General features: G+C 32.9%; 1 protein-coding gene across 2 annotated transcripts in view; it reads right to left on the bottom strand.

Moving 5' to 3' along the window:
• Positions 1–1821: 1821 nt before the first annotated feature.
• LOC121411194 (alpha-mannosidase 2x-like) overlaps positions 1822–14243 on the bottom strand; it is a 40022-nt gene continuing 27600 nt past the window's right edge. The window contains exons 15-23 of one of the 2 annotated variants that reach the window (XM_041603766.1): positions 13848–13950; positions 12926–13054; positions 12305–12419; positions 10777–10913; positions 9881–10022; positions 9101–9285; positions 6186–6373; positions 5196–5322; positions 1822–4449 (exon numbers count right to left, since the gene is read on the bottom strand). In XM_041603766.1, coding sequence (XP_041459700.1) covers positions 4297–4449; positions 5196–5322; positions 6186–6373; positions 9101–9285; positions 9881–10022; positions 10777–10913; positions 12305–12419; positions 12926–13054; positions 13848–13950 — 1279 coding nt within the window. In that variant the 3' untranslated portion in view covers positions 1822–4296. The remainder of the gene's footprint in view (positions 4450–5195; positions 5323–6185; positions 6374–9100; positions 9286–9880; positions 10023–10776; positions 10914–12304; positions 12420–12925; positions 13055–13847; positions 13951–14243) is intronic. The other variant, XM_041603767.1, reaches the window with a different exon arrangement.

Below are 14243 nucleotides of genomic sequence, written 5' to 3'. Positions count from 1 at the left end.
CATAGTTGATAGTTTTTTTTGTTTTTCATAAACAGAAATGCTAATCAAATTTTAGCGGTAAAATTACTCCCTGCATTCATGGGTATGTGTTATACTAGAACCTACTCATAATAATGTTTTCATATATTAATGAACCCCTCAAAAGATTAGTGAACACTGACCTACATTCCAACATGCAGTCTCAACTGCCAGTGAAAAAAAAAAATCATTTACAACAAAATGAAAATATGAAATTGTGATATTGCAACATAGGAAAAATACACATATCTTTATTACATAAATATACAGATAATTAGAATAAGGTTGAGATGTATCATAGTAAAAAAAAAAGGTGGTATTATAAAAGCAGGAACTAAGTACCAACTATTTAGTCCACATTTCTATGGAATGCTTTGTTTCAAATTCCTCATTATTGACCATTCATTACAACATAAGTCTGCCAATGACTACTGAAATTCATTTAATCCTCATCTAATCATTCCCTTCTCATTTCAAGGAAAAATATGTATTTCATTTTACAATGTTTACGATTAAGATAACCTTTACAAGTAACTTATCAATAAGCATACTTTAAGAACCTTGTCAAATATCAGAGATATTTTTTTTCACACAGACATCAGCAAATTGCTTCAAGTTGCTAATCCTCACATTCATCATTGTCCAAACAATGGGAAATGTGAAAACGCTATACAGGCGCTATGCGGGATTTCTACATGACACAGGTGGTTCTGAATTTCGATATGGAAAAATGATGAAGAGGTATAATGGAGAAAAGTGTTCATATCTCAAATTCATTATAATACTGTAATGCACCTTTAGGGGTTATTACTATCTTGATCCTGTACATCCTATGAAATGTACATGACACAAGAAGCTCAAATAATATGTGATACATGATTTGATTAAAAGTTAACTAGAAAAAAAATGTTTGCATCAGAAATCATACATACATTGATCATAAGTATTCATGAATGACTATATTGCACTTTGCAAGCCTCACAAACTAAAGGCCCTATTTAGCCACTTGTAAGACACCGGACCGGAAGAATAATTTATACACACAAAAAAAGTGGAAATGAAGTGTGTATACCATGGACCTGTGTATACTATTGCAAAGAAGCCAAAGATCCTGTTCAAATCAATCGTTACTTGTGTCTGGTTAGCAAGATGATTATATTATTGTGCAATTATCATTCTGTGAACAATCTGGTAAAGATTTGTTGCATGGTTACCAGGGGGGTATTTCACAAAGATTTAAGTATGACTTAAGTCACACTTAAATGCCGACGTGTATCTAAAATACAACGCGCAATCTAATTGATCGATACGCAGTAGTGAGCGTCCTCTCCGCATGATCTGACCAATGTGGTTATGCCTTTTATAACGCACGTAACTAGGCTTTAAGTGCGACTCTAAGTCATATCTAAATCTTTGTGAAACAGCCCCCAGGTATGATAGAATACAGTGTAGTAACATGGAGATATACAAATTCTCAACATTTACTAGCAGCAACCTTATTGAGGGGTCTGGGTTTCATGGTATAAGCTCAGGTGTCCTACAAATTTCTTGCAAATCATCTTGGCATCCTATATTGGATACAGTGTTGAGGTAACATTTTTTCTTTTTTTTGTCTCTTTTTTTTGGGGGGGTTACAAGATTTGTCCCCCCACCCCCCCCCCCCCCCCCCTATACAAGCTATAAAAATATTATATTCCAATCCCATCAAATGGCAGAAACATGCAATTAAAACCATGGACTACTGAATTATATAGAACATGGAATAAGATGATGAATAGTGTTTCGTTGTTCTTTTTTTCCCAAAATCACTGACTAGTAATATAGGTGCAGCATTGTTCGCATGTTTTTAGATTTGAAAGAAATTTCCAATTCATGAAAATAAAAAAAAAGTATGAATGGTTATCTTTTCCTTACAAATATGTGTTTCGTTGTTCTTTTTTCCCAAAATCACTGACTAGTAATATAGGTGCAGCATTGTTCGGTTGTTTTTAGATTTGAAAGAAATTTCCAATTCATGAAAAAAAAAAAAGTATGAATGGTTTTCTTTTCCTTATAAATATGTGTTTATCCAACCTAGATATAATTATACCATGGAAATGCAGAATGTTACAAAAATTATCAGAATTTAAGGCACATTGCTATTACATGGAACTAATTGTAAAGCTTTAAAGGCATAGATACAAAGCTTTACTCCTTCCTCAGTGCATTAATCATTTATACATTTTTTTTCAGGCATTTTCTGGATTTGCTTCATAACGGATCACAATACAATGCATGCAATTAAAAAAAAAAATTCGTGCTCAAGTTATTACATCCTAATACGAGATAGATTTAAACATGCAGTGATAAAATAGAGAAGAAATGGAAAATAGAGACTAGTAATTCTTTTCTTAAGATATTTCAATCCTACTACACTATAAAATAAACATTTTCTACATTTCTGCACAGTTGAAAAATTAAAAATGTCGTCTTACACAGGGAGGCATGCACAAATTCATAGAGGGCAGCTACACTGATCCATGGGTAGATCCATGACAGATCTAAAACATTAATCAAAGTATCTTGTAATAATCTATTCTTGAATTGAATGAAGCAATCGAATAGAAGGCCAACCTTACAAAACTCTCTCAATCTGGTATCCATCTACCAAAAGGAAACTAATGATGTCAACGCCAGAAAACACCTTTTTTCTCCTCTTTTTATCAGGAATCTTTCCCATAAATCTGAGTAACAAATAAATAATTCATTGGCTTGAAATACGAAGCAAGTGAGATTATCAATCGATTCTGAAATGGATGAAGTAAGAAATGTATTCTTAACATCAAATAAGATCATTTCTTGGAGATACAGAGTGAATAGATGAGTGATAATTTCTAAAATCACAATCCCCTGCAATCCATATGAGGGCTCTAAATCTTAAAATGAACAGTTTCACTGATTATATGATTCAGCATTAAAATTCAAGCCATAATTCAATATTTGTTACTTGCCTTACTCTCACACACATTTCACCTTGCATCATTATCACAACATAAGTACATGCACAATGTAAAGAAGAATTGTGCAATTCATACAACAGGCCACCACTGTTGATTCTTTGCTATTAAACGTAGGTATCTTATCGACAATATAATTATGTAAGACCGCCAAATCTATGCATCTTTGCAACTACAGCATTCATGATATTCCTGTAGTTTCCAAGAGATTTGAATTAGCTGTACTTCAAGACGGCTATTTTTTATGCTCTTCACATCTGGGAATAGTTGAAGCATAGAGAATACACATAGGCCCGGTTTCATACAGATTTACATTGATGGTTATGCTGCCATTAATGGTAACTACCGTTGTAACCATGATTTTGATTGGATGCTGAGCTCTGTTGACAAGGTAGTTAATAAACAAAAGTCAAAGTTCCAATATGAAATCACTCATGAAACAGGCCCTGAAATATTACATTTATAGCATTAAGATAAAGTCTGATTGACTATATCAGAAAGTCCAAAGTAAAGGCGCAATAGTTTCATCTCTCAATCAAAAACCAGCTCACAGATTACCTTCCAAACCTATACTTTTTCTACCAGTAAAGGAGATTAACTATACGGTAACAAAGGAAGTAATAAAGAATGGTGTTTGACCCCGCTTTCAGACAAGATTGTAAATTCTCAGATTGTTTGCAACATAGCGATGTTTTTTCGCATCTGAATGTTCCGCAAGCGATACACCATTCAATCTGAGACCTGATATCCACTGTCATTGCATCTGGATGTTCATATATTCACTTAGCGAATCGTGTCACACATTATAAGATGTAAAAACACTTTGTGTCTGAAAGCTGGAGAAGCCTTTATTGCAGATCAAAGGATTCCACAGCATATTCACTTGTTAAATGTGTGTTCCGAACCCAGCTGACCAATAGCGATGCAGCAACATCTGAGGGTGGACGGTGTATGCTATCATCACATCTGCCATTATATCCTGCTGCTACCTGTTTTTCCATACATTGGGTACTCATCTATTTCTGTGTGGTGGTCCATGTGGTGTATATTTTCGCTTTGAAATCGCCAAACTTGCAGTTTTCACAGCTAATACAGTATTCTATTCTTAAAATGGAATGGACGCTATCAAGCGTGAAGTGGAACGTAGTCCTATAAACATCACATCCTACTCGTAAAAGAAGACGGGAGATTTACACAATCCACAGACATAATAAAGATTGCTATTCCATTGCAGAGTAACTAAAAACAGAAGCACTGACAGTCTTTTCAGCAATTCAATGGCTTATTGGAATTGAACCTTGTATGTTTTTAGTTCCATAGGCTCCAATTCTAGCTGGGAAGTTTTTGGAATCTCTTGCCCATCATACATGGCAGAGAGTGATGTGGTGACGATACCTCGCGTACCTACAGAACTCAGTAGAGGTGATGGGTCAACCTAAGAAACGACAAATGCGACAAATATTCCGATTTGAAAAATCATAAAAAATATGTAAAATTGCAACAATAAATTGGACAAGATTTGGTGATCAAGGAACAGAATTTAAGTGCAGCATATCTCGTATTCGCATCATATTTAAAAACAAAAAGATACTGAATTCAAGCCACAAATATATATAGCCACATATATACATATTATATATATATACATAAACCCACATGAATAATTTTTTGTAAGATTGATGACAAATGCCCCAAATTGATATTTTCATATCATAATGGAAAATATGATATCTAGCAACAAACAAATAAATGAATTCGAATATTACATTTCTAAGAATGTATACTTTGAATTGCAGTGGCATACTGAGAGAAGAGTTTTGAAGTCGTAAAATGGCATATATGAGAAACTCAAAAAAAGAAATAAATCTAGTGCTGTGATTAATATTTACCCCCCAAAATATCATATTTCATCCCCTTTCTTTTCCATTTCTTTCCCTCTCTCCTTTGTCTTGGTCCTCAAACTTTTTTTCCTGGAAGGGGGACTGCCCTCCCCACCACCCCATCTGCATGCCTTTGTTGAGTAGATATATTTTATTTTCAATTTTAAAAAGCTGATTGATCATAAAACTTTTTTTTCTTTCATGTCTAGCTGCCTTAGAGTTAAACCGTGGTTTACATTAGCACTACTTAGTGTATACATACAAAAGAGCATAAAATTATGAAATATAAAGAAGAAATTACCCGTCCTTCATTTGTTGCACACTGTATGCCTGCTGTTGGAAAACTACAATCAAAACCTTTCCTGTGTAATATCAATAAGGCTTCTCGTTTAGGCTTGACTGGATTTGACGCTTGAGAAACCCTCGTTCTGAAAACAACAAAGCAGGAATTTGTCAGTTAATCAAAATACAATTAATCAGGTAATCTAAAAAGACCATTTATTGCAGTCGAATACACTACATGTAGATTTTACATAAATCATCAAGGATTTGAATATTCCTTGTAGTTTCCATGGAAATTTACTTCTTTTCCATGATACTCCACATCAGAATGTAGATTGATTGGTTGTTAAGGTTTTAATAACATTATCAATATTGTGTGTCATGAAAGCGTCAAACAGTTGTTCTAAAAAAATCTAAACTATATACTGCAAAATTTCTTATTCCATTACAATATTGTTTCCAAATGATATCAGCTGAATTAAAATGAAAAAAATCATCAATTGCCTTGAGAATATAAATATAAGCAATTAAAGATCTCATCATTCAAATAACCAAAATTGCTTTTCACATATTTTCACTTATTTTCATCCAAAAAAAAATCTTAATCAGTGTAATCATCATCACCAGCATCGTTGTAGTCATCATCAGCATCACCATAATCATCACTATCATTATCAATATTAATCGATACTTTGAACAATACAACACAACTTCTGAAGGTTTCCATGGCGAAGGAGAAGAGGAGTGAAGTGGGTTTCACTGTACACCATGACAAATATGACAGCAATTTTTGGTCCTGAAAAGGATCACCCAAACTTGACCTTTCAACAAGTGTATTCTTGTCTTTCTCCTGAAGACAAGAACACACTTGTCGGAACGTCAAGTACGGTTAGTCCTTATTCAGGACCAAAAATTGCCCACGAAAAATACATGGTGTACCATGAAACCCACTGCACTCTTTTATTACGACGCATATAAAAATAATATTGGAAATATAAACTTTACCCACCTAAAATTTAATAAATGAAAATCACAAGGTAATGTTGTGTCTATAAAACTATGCCCTGCTAAGAGCTTATTTTGTGAATTTTGTCCAACCTCTGGAACTGTTCCATGTTGGATGTATATTGGATTATTTAGAAGAGCAGAAAGATGGTGACTCTGAAGAGAAGGGTAGCTGACTGGAATATTGGATGCCTGCCAAAAGTAAATACAGAAAAGAAAAATGAGTTAGACGATCTTGCTATGTGGCAACCAGAAGATGGTACATTATTTTTATGGTTTTTATCACAGAACCACAAGGATGGAGGTAGCTCTTGCTATATAGTACTAAAGGGTAGTATTTTGATGGAATTATCCAGTGAAATTATTAAGAGGGATATCAATTCTGCCAAAATGTCAATTCATAAGTAAAACCAATCACAACAAAACCCCTGGTGATCAAAAGACAAGAACCACAAAGCAACTAACAACAGCTGTTGGCTTTGACCATCATATATGATGATCATTGATGCCCAGAAACACACCGGGGTGATATGTTGAATTTAGCCACTGCTAAATGATGTCATGTATATGAAATTTTCGGAGTGGGGCTATAAGTATAAAGTTAACAGACTGAAATGTACTTCTGACTTTTTCACATATGCTATATTGAATCAAATTGATTTGTCTGAGATCGGAGAAAGAACTGTCTTGCAAGTTGCCACAATAAAGATCTGCCAAGCACAAAGAAAGTTAGGAGGAGAGTTGTGTAATTATATGAGATGGGAATATGATTTTGGTATAATTACTGATATAACCTGAATTTTTCTGAAATTTGAGGGTGTAGAGGTCCCACAAACTTGCATTTTAAGGGATAAAAAGGGCTCGGTGGAAGAGCAGAGGCCTCATAACCAAAATCGGTCTATGGATTAAAACCTAGAAAAAGTTTCTTTTTCACAAAGAGATGAATGAATTACCAATACTACCATACATAGGCTTAAGTTCAATGTAGATTTATACTTATAACTTGGAAAAAATCTACATCAATGATTCAGTCACATGCAAGAAGCTCATACAAAGCATGATCTACCCAACAAGATGCTATGTCATATCACATGCAACTAGGAATTTAAGAGTTGACTCTCGTCAAACTTAAAAAACTCTTTGAATGGTCGACATTAAAATCAGGAAAAATTGAAAATATTTCATAGTTCATAACTTGTGATGAAATACAGAGTGTAAATGGTTCCTTTATTTGCATATATCAATTTGTGTGCATGTAGTTGTTTTGTAAAAAATCTTCAAACCCGTAAAATGTTATAAATGTCTCATTTTACACCTGGGGACCATTTCATAAAGAGTTAAAACTATGGTAACTTTGCCATTACAGCAACTACCATAGAAACCTTGATTCTGATTGGCTGCTGAGCCCTGTTACTATGGTGGTTGCCATAATGGCAAAGTTACAACAGTTTTAAGTCCCTAATTAAACAGACTGTCTATGTGAAATCAGTGTTGTGCTTCTTTTATTTTTTTCCATTGAAATCAACTTGTTATGTACAAATGAACTAAGCCTTAATATGTTCAAACTCATTATTTGATGAAGATTTGTCTCGATGAATCTTTAAGTGGAAGTTAACCCTGACAAAAGCTGGTTTTAATATAAACACAACAAATAATTAAACATATTGGTGAAGGTTCAATGAAAATCCATCAAATAACAACAGAGAAATGAGATTTTATAATTTTGATTTTGTGATGGCACAGACAAACAGCTCCTCCATATGTTGTATAACTTTTTGTTTTATATACTTATTCTTATACACTTTTTAAAAGTGATTTTCTTTGTGTGGAGGATATATCATCAGACACATTTAAACTCCCCTTTTACATGAATTTTTTTTTCATCATTTTCAATTAAGAAATTGAAATTTATACAAGGTGATTTATTGGATAGCTGCTCGCATGTGTCATCACAAATCAAAAACTTGAATTATTCATAACTCTCTTATTCTTTGATGGATGTTCCTCAAACCAATATTTTTCGCTATTTTTTCTGCTATGTTTTTATTACTAACTTATCATCAGAGTGAACTTCCCCTATAAAACCCATTGCTTTGTGAATCATTATTAATTTCTACAGCATATTGCAGTAAATCAAGAGCGACTTAATAAAATTATTCCATGCAAACATATATCAGATCATGTACAGCATCAATCGGGAAATAATTAGGAAATGTGCAGCAAATAATTTCAGGCAGGTAAGATATTCACATTAAAGAAAATTACTGATCTAAATTTACAATCTAGTCTTCAGTTAGATATGCAGATATTACATTGAACAAGAACATTACATAACCCTATAGATTCTAGACTACACCCATTCAAAATTTATGCCCTCTGATGACCTTTGTAACCTTTGACATTAGACCTTGCCCTACATTTCAAGGCACTGCACCTCCATGTGAACGATAATCATATCATGTAGGGTATCATCTTAAAGAGAATCAAATGCTCTATTCATTGATATTAATTTTAATTACGCATTGATATTTACTAAAACTGAAGAGGTATTATCGGTCAAAGTCAGATTTCCAAACTTTTTTTGAGGAGTTTATATGACAAATATTACAAAAACAACATCAACAATAACAAAAACAGAACAAAAATCATAAATTTCTGACAACCAAATGCATCATAACAGAAAATATTAAATATATATTATCATCTCTGCAGTAAATATCACGAGGAAGATAGATCTATATAGATATATCTATAGGAAAGGAAATAACCAGCAGTAATATAAAATGGACATAAAGAAACAGTGCAAAATCATTAAAGGGTGCACTAAATACCAGCCACACTTGCAGCAAACCTTGCATTCCATCATAAGCACGGGGCCATGGTGCTCTCAGATTTTATCTCAAGACAACATCCCCTCACCTTATATCCTCCCAGCATCCCCCAGAGAGAAAATGGTACATTCCTAACCTGAGTATTTCCCTTAAGTCTCCTCTCTACATGTAAGAGGAAGTAATCCGGGGTCAGTTTATTATCGGTGACCCCTTGTTGGAGCCCCCTCGAGTCATCCTGCATCAGGCGACGGTCAAGCACCACCTCCAGCCAGCCTGTAAAACCAAATAATAGTTGGAGTGAACCCATTGCAGGATTTTAAAAAGAAATGGATTGATAAAAGTGATACTTCATATTCATTTCTTTTTTTTTTCAATATAAAATCAAAAGTGAAGAACAAGCAAATTTGTAATATTGAGACATGATAGCCCAAATTCACATATGAATCCATGGTCTGAAACTATTGTTTATGCATATCAAATACAGTAAATATGCTTAATAAAGCAAGTTTATTGATAAAATCACAACACATGCTCTTGTCCAAGGGTGCTAAATTCATGCTTGTTACTAAATGTTAATAAAACCAACCAGTTTAGGTAAATCAATAGTGGGGTCATGTATTCTAAATAGTAGTCTCTTTTGTAAAACTGAAACCTTTCAACAAGCATAAATTAAGTATAGATGATTGATTGAATAAGGTATTACAAAATCCAAATGATTAAGAATATTTCCACGAATTACTTTTATTTAAAACAAATCACTTTAGCAAATCACTTAAACCCCAAAACAGAGATCCACAAGAGTTGGTCTGTTCTGTCTACAATAGAGAACCATCTTGGATATTACCTCAATTCCTGGATTGTTTCTTACCTTCTCTTAAACCACTGACTCCTAATGCCTGTGCTGAATGTAATGTAAGTCTTGTTGAACTATCTTCTATATAAGCCATGGCTGGCATGGGGTAAAAATGAGCTTGAAGAGGAAGCTTGTCTAATATTTTCCTTTTTTGCATCTATAGTTGATTGATAGAAAGGATAAAAGGAAAGTATGCTGAAGATTCAGGATTTAGAATTTATGCTATTTACTCAAGTAAAGCAATTACATGAGGAAATTGAGGGACAAAATGAAAAAAATTAATTAAAATTGTGATGGTAAATGTGATACAAAGTGGTTGTAAATACATGATTGTCAAACAAAATCTTAAACAAAAATATTTAGGATGAAATGTCCCACTCAAGAAGGCAGTTGTCATGTGATACTAAACATTCTATGTATCATTCCCTTATTTCTTGAAAGCATATAAGAGGTGATTGTATGATTAAAACACCACCCCCGTTCAACAGGGATTTGAAATTGAGTTCAAACTGCATTTGAAATTTGGACTAATGACTAACTGACAAAGTATGATATAGGCCTATAAATATTAAAGAAATAAATGCCTCATGGTTTAAACAGAATATTGTTTAAAAATCAGAGACTAATAAAATGCAATTAAAAAAGAATAAATCTAGATCTGCTAATTTCAGATATCCAATTCAATAGCTTACATTGAAATTTGATTAATACTTGACAAATACCAATGACCATCAAATTGGGTAGATTTTGTGTTACTTGTGATGCATCCAACCTCCCAGCAGAACATTTTCCCCTTGCTAATGCAATTTGATATCTATTTCAAAAGAGAATAACAGTTCTTTTTCAATCCAACCTTTAACAAATGCATTTCCAATTCATAGAGTTGAAGTACCTCGTATCAACTAACATACCTGGAACCCATTCAGATCTGTGTAAAAGACACGATCTGAGTTTCTCACGTCTGATTTTATTCTCATCACAAGCTCTTTATTCTGGAAGTTCCTGATGTCTAAAATGTTTTTAATAGATAAAGCTGTACCATCAGCACCTGTAGATATGAACATAATCATCCATTTCAATCTAAAATCAATCTAAACAAATAAATATAACAGCACAATATTCTACTTACTTTCTGACATGAAAACACCAGCAATTACAATTGCTCAAAAGGATCTTTAAAAAAAGTTGTTTTCAATCCGTTAAAAATCAACATACTAATATGCTGTACGTTAAATTTCAGTAGACATTGATTTTGCCATCCTGTAAAAAAATTATGAATTTTTAACAATTATGAATATATATTTTTATAATAATTAGAACCCTGATGATGAATATTAAATGACAATGAAATACCACTTTCATTGTACAACATGAAAGCATGTTTCTACAGCATACATCAATTGATAAAACTGAAAACAAACCAAATAATTTAGATTTTACCCATCATCTACAATACCACATTCAACACACTAGCTTAAAACTAATACAAATATGAACTATCAAACAACCCCTCTTCCTTCACTATGTAAATGTCATATTCCTTCGTAATAACAAATTGAATAGATTGTGCCACTTTACAAAAGTGGCATTCACACACACATCAAAATGTGCAATTTGAAAGTCAATCTGTGAATCATGAATCGAAAATAATGATTTTTCTTTCTTTCATGTGTGGACAGATAAATTTCAAGAGTTTGCATAATCCTGGTTAAGATTCATTCACAGTTCCTCTTGTGTTTTTTTTTCCTCAGAATAATCATGGATATTTTCTAAGTGCTATGTATGTGAATCCTCTCTTGATTTGAAATTTGTTTCATTTTGTATATTCAACAATGCACAGTGCATACAATGCATATGTGTACAGGTGTCAATCAAGCTCTCTGAACCTATCGGGTTCAAGCTCCTGTCAATCAGGTTTTTAAGTGTATTTTTCCCTTTCCATTACTATGAATGATTTTATACTGTGTGTGTGAAAATGGTAAAAATAGGGATATTACAATTTCTGTGTCTGAACACCCCCTTGTGAAGATTTATAAAATTCTGTAAATCACATTGTTGAACATGTCACAGCTGATTAAACTTGGTGTAAGTTTCACATCTATTTGTGTACATTGCAAGGAGGCATTTCCTGGAATCTACAACCTGTCAATAAGGTGATTTGCACGCTCTTTCACTTCTCTTCAATGAATAAAATTCCAAAACACGGAAATAGTAATGGATCAAATGTAACAGTCTGAGTTCACTATTAAAATTCATGCTCCTCATTTTCTTTACTGACATTTGATGGATAGTCCAATTTGAGAAAAAAAATGATTTGATGAAGTTATAATCATTCAATACAATCAAACAAATCAATCAACAGAAATGAGTTGATAAAACATTGATATAAAATATTATCCTATTATTAAAGCAGTGTTTTGAAATGCATGCAAAACTCACCTGGTGTATTTGATAAAATGACGGTATGTCTGACACAATAAAGGATGACCTCAACACGGGATTCTAGAGGACCTCTTGTTACTCGGATTGGGATTTGAGTCGATGGATCTAGAGGCTTTTACAATGAAACAATTTAGAAATATTATTTTCAACATATGAAAAATCTTAAGAAAATAATTGGCTTAGAGTAAAAAGCTATTCATATGATATTAAAATCAAGTATCCAACAGAAGTGACTACATCTCATGGATATGTTGATTTTGCATGCTGCTTCCTAAGAATGATTAATTCATATTTTTTAGGTATGGTGTCATAGCTTCTCTTTGATCATTATTTGAGTTCAAGAAAATCTTTTGGAACGAACTGCTCTGAAAAGTTGATATTTTTGTTATGCAATCATTTATGAATATTGCTCTGTTTTGGGGAGAAAACAAGCATTGGTTGTGTATTGTAGATGACAGCATTCTGAATGACCCATTATCAAATACACCTCTGTCAAAATACTACAATATTGCAGTATTCAAAGGCGTATATGAACAGTGGCTTCAAAAAGTGCCTACCCATGACAAGAATGAACAAATGATAATACCATACGGTAGGTTATAAAATTCTGCAACTTACATGAGCTTCGCCATCTGGAAGAAATAGATAGGCCCCACTTTTCATCTTATCTCTCGTAGTGCCATACATCATAAATTCAATTTCTACATTTGTCCTGATATTGTGATTGTCTGCTTTTGTTAAGATTGACTGCAAAGTTGGAAAAGAAAAGTAAAATGGAAATTGAAAATCAGTTAAAGTGACTTTCATAAAGGAAACAACTTAAAACCATTTATTTGAACCTCTAAATTTGGTGACATGTGACTTTCAAAAATATGAAATATATTAAATTCAGTTCTTGTGAATAAATCAAGAGCAGAAAAGACTGAATGAACCCTATTTAACTAAGATTTATCATAAATGCTTTTCAAATCAGAAAACACATAGTACAAATGAATATCATTAAACTTCTGAAACACATGGACAAATGCAATCTTGCAAATACTGGCAACTACCTGTACCATTCTTTTAACTAAAAATCATATATTTCCTTTCTCCAGACTCGCAACAAATCCATAGTAACATTAACTGAGTAGATGAGATAAAATTAAATCCATGATAAAAAATACTTTTAATCAGGTTTTCATAATTATTTCTCTGCCTGTTGCACTCAAGCATATTTCATTCATATTATTAACTCTGGTACAAGAGAACAGCTTATTACTACTGTAGTCAATGTAAACTTGAATAAGGAACCATTTAAAATATGACTTGGTTGCTGAGCCGTAGAATGGACATTGAATAAGATTCAAGATTAATTTCTTCCAACCATCAATGTAGAGCTTATGAAAAGGGACCACTAAATAGAAATACATAACAGCATAAACAATAAAATGCACCTACACATTTATTGAAAGAAATATATCTACATGTATGAAAATTCATGATTATACTTAAAAGCAACAGAACAAAAGCTAAACATAGTAACTGAAATACATCTTACCTTTAACATGCCTGTTTTGCCGTTAAATAAAACATCCATATGAGCATTTTCAATTTTAATCTCCTCCAAGTCGTCACTAGTTATTCTCACTTTAAACGGTCCACTGAAATAAAGAAAGAACAAATATTTGTACATACCAGAGTAGAACCCACTGATAGTTTCTAAAGTTTATAGTTTTATTTTGTCCTACTTCCATTCAAATAAACGGTAATGACATTTGCTCCGGCAACATTTTTGCTCCTATGGAAAATCTACCATGTTAAGCCAAACAAACTCTAAACCCCCAAAACTATTTTAGCCCTAATCCTAATCTTTACATTATTCTGAACCAAAAACTCTATTACAATCCCTACAACTCTAACCCTATGTCCTCTGGGACATCAACACCGAAGCAAA

Source organism: Lytechinus variegatus, chromosome 3 (genome assembly GCF_018143015.1).
Source record: "Lytechinus variegatus isolate NC3 chromosome 3, Lvar_3.0, whole genome shotgun sequence".
NCBI lineage: Eukaryota > Metazoa > Echinodermata > Echinoidea > Temnopleuroida > Toxopneustidae > Lytechinus > Lytechinus variegatus.
Note: the sequence above shows the minus strand (reverse complement) of the source record. Positions and strands in the feature narration are given on the sequence as shown.